Here is a 9,488-nt window from a genome sequence, read left to right on the forward strand (position 1 = left end):
AGGGTCGCCCAGGCAACGACAGATACAACAGCAGACTCAGATTAAGATTAAGATTAAGATCTAGTTCCAGATCAAGCTACATACCCTGGCCCCTCACCTCCACATCTGTTTTCACAGAGAGGTGGCGCGGCCAGTCCTAAATATCTCTTTAATCCTGCTACCTGCTGTAATCTGGGGGATTATTGCAGATGAAATGATATGATTTGAGAGATTAAGTGTATTGTCCCAGTGCCCTGAAACAGACCCCATGTTGCAGTACGTGTTGTGAATGCCTTTGGCTCTGGCTTGAGCGCTTGGGTTAGTATGGGGTGGATGGATGGAGTTCCTTCCTGTGTGACACCCTCCCATTCTCTCCTGTCCTGTCCTGTCCTGTCCTGTCCTGTCCTGTCCTCCATTACATCACACTTCCTGTCTGTGGAGTGCCTCCATCCTCAGTGGGTGTCGGTGTTGTGAGAATCACTGTGCATGCAACACATATCTCAAAAATAAGAGATATCACAAATAGATACTTTTTAGTGGAAATTATCTTATTGTTTTTTTTTTTTGTTTGTTTGTTTGTTTTATAATATATTATTATTATTATTATTTATATATATATATATATATATATATATATATATATATATATATATATATATATATATGGTTTTTTCAGTGTTATATTCTGTGCTGTATTTAGAGTAGAACCCTCAGCAGGTCGTTCAATTTCAGTGACTGTGTGTGTGTGTGTGTGTGTGTGTCTGTGTGTGTGTGTGTGTGTGTGTGTGTGTGTGTGTGTGTGTGAACACCTGGTGAAATGTTGTGCTAAAGGAAAGAGAAAGCAAATGATGGGGGAGTGAGGAATGTAAACACTTTATTTTATTTATGGTTTACTCTTGTCAGAAACCATCCATTTCCCTTTAAGTTCTTTAATTTCCCTGTTGCTCTGCGTTTGTTTATTAGTGCATTCAGCATCTGTCATCAGCTGATCCCCAACACACCCCTACTGTGTGCCTCCTAGTCTGTGTCAATCTGGCGTGTGTGTGTGTGTGTGTGTGTGTGAGAGAGAGAGAGAGAGAGAGAAAGCCTGTGTGTGTGTGCGCGCATTTCTTGTGTATGTGTGTGTGTGTGTGTGTGTGCGCGCATATCTTGTGTGTGTGTGTGTGTGTGTGTGTGTGTGTGTGTGTGTGTGTGTGTGAGAGAGAGACACAGGGCATTGATGGTATTGTTCTCTGTCTCCGCTGCAGGTGGATACTCTGCGCCATGTTATCAGTCAGACGGCAGGATACAGTGATGGCCTCGGGGGAAACTCCATGTACAGTCCACATGGCCTGAATGTAAGTCTACTGTACATGACACACACACACACACACACACACACACACACACACACACACACACACACACACACACACACACACACAGTGATGGCGTTGGAGGAAACTCCATGTACATTCCACATGGCCTGAATGTAAGTCTACACAACAGACACACACACGCACACACACACGCACACACGAAAGCAAGCACGCACACACACGCACACACGCAAGCAAGGACGCACACACACACACACACACACACACACAGTTTGATCTCCCTGTACATATCACCTCATCAGCGTTAAACACACCTTAAAACAACACACAGTTAATGAAGAACAATTGTGTTAAATACAGTTCAGAGGTTAAGTGTTATCCTCTAACATATTAGTAGATGTGTCTCCTTGTTTTTTATCATCTTTTATTATCTTATCAGTTTTTATCCTTAACATACTCATAGCTATGTCTATTGTTTATTATAGCTATGTTTAATATATATATATATATTTTTTTTATTATCAATTATTGTCCTTTAACATACTGGTAGATATGTGGCATTTTTGTCTGTCATGCACAGGCATGCACAGGCATATGTGTGGGGCATAGACAGACTGTCATATTTTTTTAACAATAATGTCTTGATGAGATTGTCTGTCTCTGTTAGCCGTTTGGGGGGCCGAGATTTAAAAGGCAATACAGTATGTTTGGTCTGCACCGCTTCATAGAGATGTCATCCCACCGTAACCCTATCAAGCTGGAATTGAGCGGCGTTTAGTTGTGCGTCTGCGTGCTGTTTAACTGTTTTTGAAATGCTTCAAAGAAGGAGCCCTGTCCTTATCAGCATGATGGAATATGAAAGGCTGATAGCCTAGAGCTGCCTGCCGACACGAATTCCTTCTCCCTTGATAAGAGCTGATAGGCTGCTTTTTTATAAGACTGTGCATAATCTCAAGCCACTAGGGTATAGATTGATTTATTAGATGAGAGAGAGAGGGAGTGAGGGAGAGAGAGACGGAGAGATAGAAGGAGTGAGGGAGAGAGAGAGCGAGGGGGGAAAAATGTAAAGAGATGCTTGCTGACATCTTTCCCTCAGCAGTGCTGCAGACTGAGATTTGTTTTTATGTGATTTTTTCTCTCTCTCTCTTTGTGTCGGGCAGTCGCTGACGCTGGAGACATGAATTCCTTTATCACTTCTTCGCCTACTTTCTTCCTCTAATAGTCCCCCGGTGGCTTGTATTTGTACTTTGACATTTTAGAATATATTCAGGCTAACGTAAAAGAAAAAAAGAAAGAAAAAAAAAACACTATACGCTATAGAATTGTATTTTCCGATATACTCTTACAAGATAGCAATAAACACAGCTATAAAGCTAGCAGTGTTCCAGTTTCTCAAGTTTACTGTTGTGAGTGCGGCGTGTAATGTTGTAACAGATGCTGTGCGCCCGAGCTTGTGTAGGGGGCTGGTATAGTTTTACAGCCCAACGGAGAGGGCTTGAAGTCAGTGGTGGGAGCTAGCGGTGGGAGCTAGCTAGCGGGGGGAGTAAGTGTTGACGCTCGCACTGATTTGCTTTGCCTTCTCAGCTTCCTGTGTGTCTTGCCCCCCCCCCCCTCCCCGCAGTGCTTCATAAATGTACAATGTGTGAGCGAGCGTCTCACACACCCTACCCCCTGGCGTCTCACACACACACTCACGGGCTGAGTTTCTCACTCCGATGCGCTGCTTAGGTCACATCACACTCCGTCACCGGAGCAACCAAAGCGCGGGCATCTCAGCCCAGTGACGTCCATCCCAGCCCGCCCCGCTGGCCACCAGCGCTCCTCATGCACTCTGACTAAATATATAAATAATGCATCTTATGCTAGCTGTCATTCATGCAAAGAGAAAAAAATGGGAAAACGACGCAGCGCGAATAAAAAAAAGGGGAAAAATGATGTTGAGAGAAAGACCAGTGGAATGCTGGTGTGTGGTGTGATGGTGATACGTCTGGGGTGTGTGTGTGTGTGTGTGTGTGTGTGTGTGTGTGTGTGTGTGTGTGTGTGTGTGTAAGTGTAAGTGTGTGTGTGTGTGTGTGTGTGTGTGTGTGTGTGTAAGTGTCTAAGTGTGTGTGTGTGTGTAAGTGTCTAAGTGTCTGTGTGCGTGTGTGTGTGTGTGTGTGTGCGTGTCTGTATGTCTCTGTGTGTGTGTGTGTGTGTGTGTGTGTGTGTGTGTGTGTGTGTGTGTGTGTGTGTGTCTCTGTGTGTGTGTGGGAGATCCCTCCTGGTGCCGCTCCTGTTTCCGAGTGCTCTGCCCCGGCGCTAGGCCCAAGCTGTGCAGATAAATCTATTTATTGACCTATTCCAGGAACTCTAAATCAGCGGAATCCTAATTCTGCTCCCACGACCAGGAACACACAGAGCCTCCAGCAGCCTCCAGCAGCACTACAGCCACATGCACCAACCCACCGCCTCTACTGTAATACAGACGGATCGCTTTGATAATGCAGCGCATCATAAATAAATTAGCATACGCTAACCTTTTGTTGTGTGAACCAGAGAGAGAGAGAGAGAGAGAGGAGGAGGAGAAGGAGGAGGAAACATATACAGTGGGAGATCAAGACACAAAAGACAGAGATAACACTAAACAAAGAGAAGCAAAGAAGGAAAGAGAGAGAGAGAGAGAGAGAGAGAGAGGGGGGAGAGAGAGAGAGAGAGAATGAGGGAGACATGCCAATTTGTTTTCTTTTATATTTCTCAATGTGTGTATTGTATGCATATTACACTGTGTCGCCAATAATGTATCTTACAGCTATGACAATACAGCTTATTGCATTTTAATTAGAGACAAGATTGTGAGAGGGAAACACAAAGCCAAAAGAGAGAAATACAAGTGAAAAATAGAGAGATAGAGACTGCGAGAGAGAGAAGAGGGAAACAGAGACTCATAAACATAGAGAGAGAGGGAGAGAGAGAGAGAGAGAGAGAGAGAGAGAACATGATTGATTGAGTTCAGAGATCAGAGGGAAAGAAAGTACAAGAAGATAGGGATAGAGATAGGGAGAGAAAGAATTAGAGAAAAAGAGTGAAAAAATGAGAGAGCAATAGAGAGAAAGAGAGAGTGAGAGGTAGAGAGAGAAAGAATTACAGAGAAAAAGAAAGAATGAGAAAGAAAGAGAGAGAGAGAAAGAAAGAGAGAGCGAGAGGCAGAGAGAGAGAATTAGAGAGAAAAAGAGAGGGGTAGGGGAATAGCATCAAAGCCTAGTAATCGCCATGACCCCCAGCCAGCACCAGGGACTCAGCAGAGAGCAGAGCCTCTCCCTTTGTGTGTGTGTGTGTGTGTGTGTGTGTGTGTGTGTGTGTGTGTCTGTGTGTGTGTGTGTGTGTGTGTGTGTCTGTGTGTGTGTGTGAGAGGAGTTGCTGCGTAAGTTCTCTGTGCCTGCTCCATGTGTGTGTGTGTGAGTGTGTGTGGGGGTGTGTAGATTGCTTGAGTTCTCTGTGTAGGGTGTTTGGGGAGGGGGTGGTGGTGTGTATATGTGTGTGGGGGTGGGGTGGGGGGTGCCTGTGCTCTGCGTGTGTGTGTGTGTGTGTGTGTGTGGGGGGTTTCCACGTCACTTCTATTCAGTGTTGGCCTGTCCAACCGGCCCGTCTACCCCCCCGTTGCACCCCCCCTTACTGACGGCCAAATATGGAGCGACAAGCTGTCCACCACCGCCGAAATCTGATTAGACATCGATTCCAGCCATCGCTCCCATTGGCTGCGACGGCGGGCAAATTTGTTTCCGAGAGAGAGTCACTCTCTCTCTCTCTCTGTCACTCTCTCTCTCTCTGTCTCTCTCTCTCTCTCCCTCTCCATCCTCTCCATCTCTCTCTGTCTCTCTCTCTCTCTCTCTCTCTCTCTCTTTCTCCCTCCTCTCCATCTCTCTCTCTCTCTCTCCATCTCTCTCTCTCTGATAGTGGTGTTATGTTGAAAATACCTATTACTAAGTAAATACTATATATATATATATATATATATATATATATATATATATATATATATAATATAATATAATACTGTATATATGTATATTAATGATGGTATTATTATTGTAGTATTATTATAATATATATATATATATATATATATATATATATATATATATATATATATATATATATAATAATAATAATAATACAATTATTAAAAAAATAATACAATAAAAAAATAGATGCATGATGAAAAGTTTAAAATGCTAATTGGAAATGTTAAATTAGAAAGCTATATTAAAATGGTTCACGTATTTAATTTTTTTTTGTCTGCAGACAAATGGGGGCTGGCAGGATGCAACTACACCATCCTCTGTTATCTCCCCAACCGAAGGACCAGGCAGCGTGAACTCTGATACCTCGAATTGATTTACACACACGTATGCACACACACACACACACACACACACACACATTTCATCCTCCCTGTTGAAGAACCCCAACTACAGCGCCCGCCACAGACTGACCAATCAGAGAGGCCGAACCAGCCGTCAGAACCAATCGTCTGGCTGCGTTTGTGTCCTGCGTTCAGTACTCACCCTTTTGACACGCTGTTTTAGAACTATTTGTTAACGTCTCCTGACATGCGCCTCAGCACGCCGGCTATGTTTTATATTCTGCGTCTTATTGGTTTACAGTGTGTCCAGTGCTGAGCATAGGAGCCAGAGTGAGAGGAGTCTGACTGACCCATTAATATAAGCCTGATATGAAGTGACCAAGACTATTCATCTGGGCTAGTCTAATGTCACAAACCAAGACTATTCATCTGGGCTAGTCTAATGTCACAAACCCAGTATGAAGTGACCAAGACTATTCATCTGGGCTAGTCTAATGTCACAAACCCAGTCATGCTCCTTCCTGCTCTATCAGTGGGACTGAGTACCCAAGTCTCTCCTCTGCTATAACGTTCACTCAGTCAATGTCTGTGTGTGTGTGTGTGTGTGTGTGTCCAGGAAGTGAGGTCAGCCCTGAGCATCAGCGGTTCTGACCCAAACTCTGGTTCGGAACTCCTGCAGTCGGGCTGGTTAGCAGCAGCAGGGTTCATACACGTAGTTAGCAGGACTAACAAACAGCGGAACAGACAGACAGACAGGCAGACATACAGAAGGACAGACAGACAGACAGACAGTGAGGGGATGTCTGCTCCACACGTGTGCGGTTAACAACTCATACATGCGACTCAGTTTGCCTTACACCTAAATTGTTCCCGTGTATCAGAGGCGTCGCCAAGGCAACCAGTATAAATCTAACGGTGCACTCTTTTTTGGAAAGTTTTTAAATACCCAACCCATATCAGCATTTTCTCATCGTGTAGATCAAGGCATCGGACATTATTTTACATGTATCATTATGGATGAGGTGGATTTTGGATTTTTGCATTGTATTGATAACTAGAAAAAAAAACTTTAATCATTTCTCAAAAATAGCTATGGGTCTTGCAGTTACGCCAATTAGTTGTAGAACATCATTTTGGCAACGGAAGACCATCCACACAAAATGTGTTGTATATAAAATAGCTTAAGAGTCTTTATACATCCCACCAATCAGAGTTCAGCTTTATTACCTCATCAAGCCCATAGAAACCAATAGAATTCCAACATTCTCTAGCTTAGAATGCTCACGTACTACCTCTATAAAACAATATCACCACCATATTTTATGTCTGTTTTATTTTTTACTTTTGGTTTTCATTTTGTTTTTTGTGCATCTTGTAACAAACTTCTTTTTCTTCATGTAATCTAATGTATATTTTAATCTTCTAAGAAAACGAAGTTGCTTTGTTGCAGCTTTTAAAAAGACAAAAATAAAAATTGTCAATGATAATATGATTAAATGAATAACAGGATTATTGGGGAGAGGGGAGAGGAGACGAGTGAACTTGTTTTTGCGGTGAGTTTTGATGGAGGGGTTGGGGAAATGTTGGACATTACTTAACACCAAACAGTAAAACTGTTGTAAATACTGAAGAACATTTTGAATGTTGATCATCTGTTACATGCAAAAAAGGAAAAAAAATCTCATAAGAAGAAGAAACTGTAATGCATAGAGGTTTCAGCGTTCAGGCTGAACGTTTTCCCCTCCTGTTTGACAGGGGGCAAACTTTCTTTCTCTTTTTTTGTATTGTATGTGACTCTGAAACGGATTAAGTCATGGCAGTTTATTTGTGGCAGTGGTTCTAATGTATTAAACTGTTTCGTGTTTCTTTCTTATCAAACTACGCCCCAGACTGACAAGTCTTCCTTGTGGTAGTTCTGTGTAATTTCAAACATGAATAAACGTTTTCCTTTAAAGATGGAAACCCTCTGAACTCTTGTGTCTTTTTTTCATTTGTTATCCATCATTCTCAACATCATTCTCAACATCATTCTCAACATCATTCTCAACATCATTCTCAAACAGAGATTTTACTAACTGGCCTCTGTAGTCCTGCGCTGCATTACAGAGAACCAGGAAAATTATTCATTATATTTCTATAGTATAGCTAATGTTTTTTTTATTAAATGAAATTACGAATATGCAATTGTGAGGACACACTCAGGCTCACACATATTTACACACACATACCCGCACACACATTTCTACACTCAATCACACACGCTAACCTACGCCGTATTACAGAGAACCAGGAAAATTATTCAACATATTTGTATAGAATAGACAATGTTTTTTTTTATTAAATTAAATAACACATATCCAATTGTGAGGACACACTCATACTCTTACATAGTCACACACACACATACCCACACACACATTTATACACTCAATCACACACGCTAACCCATGCACACACACACATGCATGCATACATAACACAAAGTGATTTAGATCAGATTCTATTCGAGGGATTGGACAGACTAATTGATCTGAACAGGCAGAAAGGATGTGGGCTCGCTAATTGTTGAAATCAGGGCAACTTGTGACACATTGCTTAAACAATCAGAGACTGTGTGTGTGTGTGTACTAGCCAGAGCTGCACATGCTTGTGACAGGGTCCTGAGACTGACAGCAGCCTTGTTGAGTGTGTGTGTGTGTGTGTGTGTGTGCATTCCCCTCCCAGGCATTCTCCCTCTCAGTGATAAGGGCTGTGGCATGTTGAAGCTGGGGGGCCTGACTGAAGTATTGGTTTTGATAGGAATCCATGGAACAGCTTGCAAGAACACATTACACGAGCGTGGGCCACGGGAGACAAGATCGTCTTAATAGTTCTAATTGTTGCCCGAGCCCGCTGACAAATGCAACTTAATTAATTGCCCCGATTAATTGGGTTGTTTGCAGATCACAGCTTTCACCAAATCCCGGATTATCCCTAAACATGTAACAAGTAACGTCTTTGGACGATAAGCCTCCCATGTTGTAAGTAGCCTGCTAATACCCAGAGTATAAAGAGAAGCCATCCAAACAAATAAGATAGCCCGCTAAACAAACATGCTAAGTGGCTCTCCACTGAGGGCGGCAGCCGTTAGCAGATGGATGGAGCTTTTGGCATCCATGGCTGGATTAGGCCCCTCTGCCATGCAACCCTCGCTCTGACAGACAGGAGATTACCCGCGCATGCTTCTGGAGACCGTGCTGTGCAAATGTGTCTTTCTGCGTGAGGAGACAGTATTGATTGAGATATCTGTGTGTTCATGTACAGTACACCACCCAGTATGTGCAAGCTCGGGGAGACTTGTCCCTACACACATTCTTCGCTGGGTATAGACAAAAGCATTGTATGTACACACACCCTTTGCTGTGTTTGGCCCTAGGAAGTTTTGTCCACCCACACACACACACAGACACACACACACACACACACACACACACACACACACACACACACACACACATACACACACACAGACACACACACACACACACACACACACACAGGCGCACACACACACACACACACACACACACACACACACACACACACACCCTCTCTGTTTGCTGGCAGTGTAGCGCTCGCCTCCTGACCCTGCAGATTTACCACATAAGAGAGCCTATTTGTCTCTGTGACGTTTTCAAAATAAAAGTCCTCTGGGCAGACACTAATGCTGGTTCTCTTTCCGATCAAATCACTGTTCGCCAACAGCCAAGACCTGCCCTGCTTTCACAGAGGTCAGCCTCGACCCGCCAGCATCACCAAGGGATACAGACGCCATGGTGACCGGGATCACAGCCTCTGTCGGTCCAGTC

General features: G+C 43.3%; 1 protein-coding gene across 1 annotated transcript in view; it reads left to right on the top strand.

The window, feature by feature from the left end:
* pbx3b (pre-B-cell leukemia homeobox 3b) overlaps window positions 1–7,611 on the top strand; it is a 94,087-nt gene extending 86,476 nt beyond the window's left edge. The window contains 2 exon segments of the mRNA XM_048243711.1: window positions 1,227–1,316; window positions 5,580–7,611. Of these exon segments, the coding sequence (XP_048099668.1) occupies window positions 1,227–1,316; window positions 5,580–5,672 (183 nt within the window). The 3' untranslated portion in view covers window positions 5,673–7,611.
* Window positions 7,612–9,488: the final 1,877 nt, after the last annotated feature.

This window comes from Alosa alosa, chromosome 5, assembly GCF_017589495.1.
Source record: "Alosa alosa isolate M-15738 ecotype Scorff River chromosome 5, AALO_Geno_1.1, whole genome shotgun sequence".
NCBI lineage: Eukaryota > Metazoa > Chordata > Actinopteri > Clupeiformes > Clupeidae > Alosa > Alosa alosa.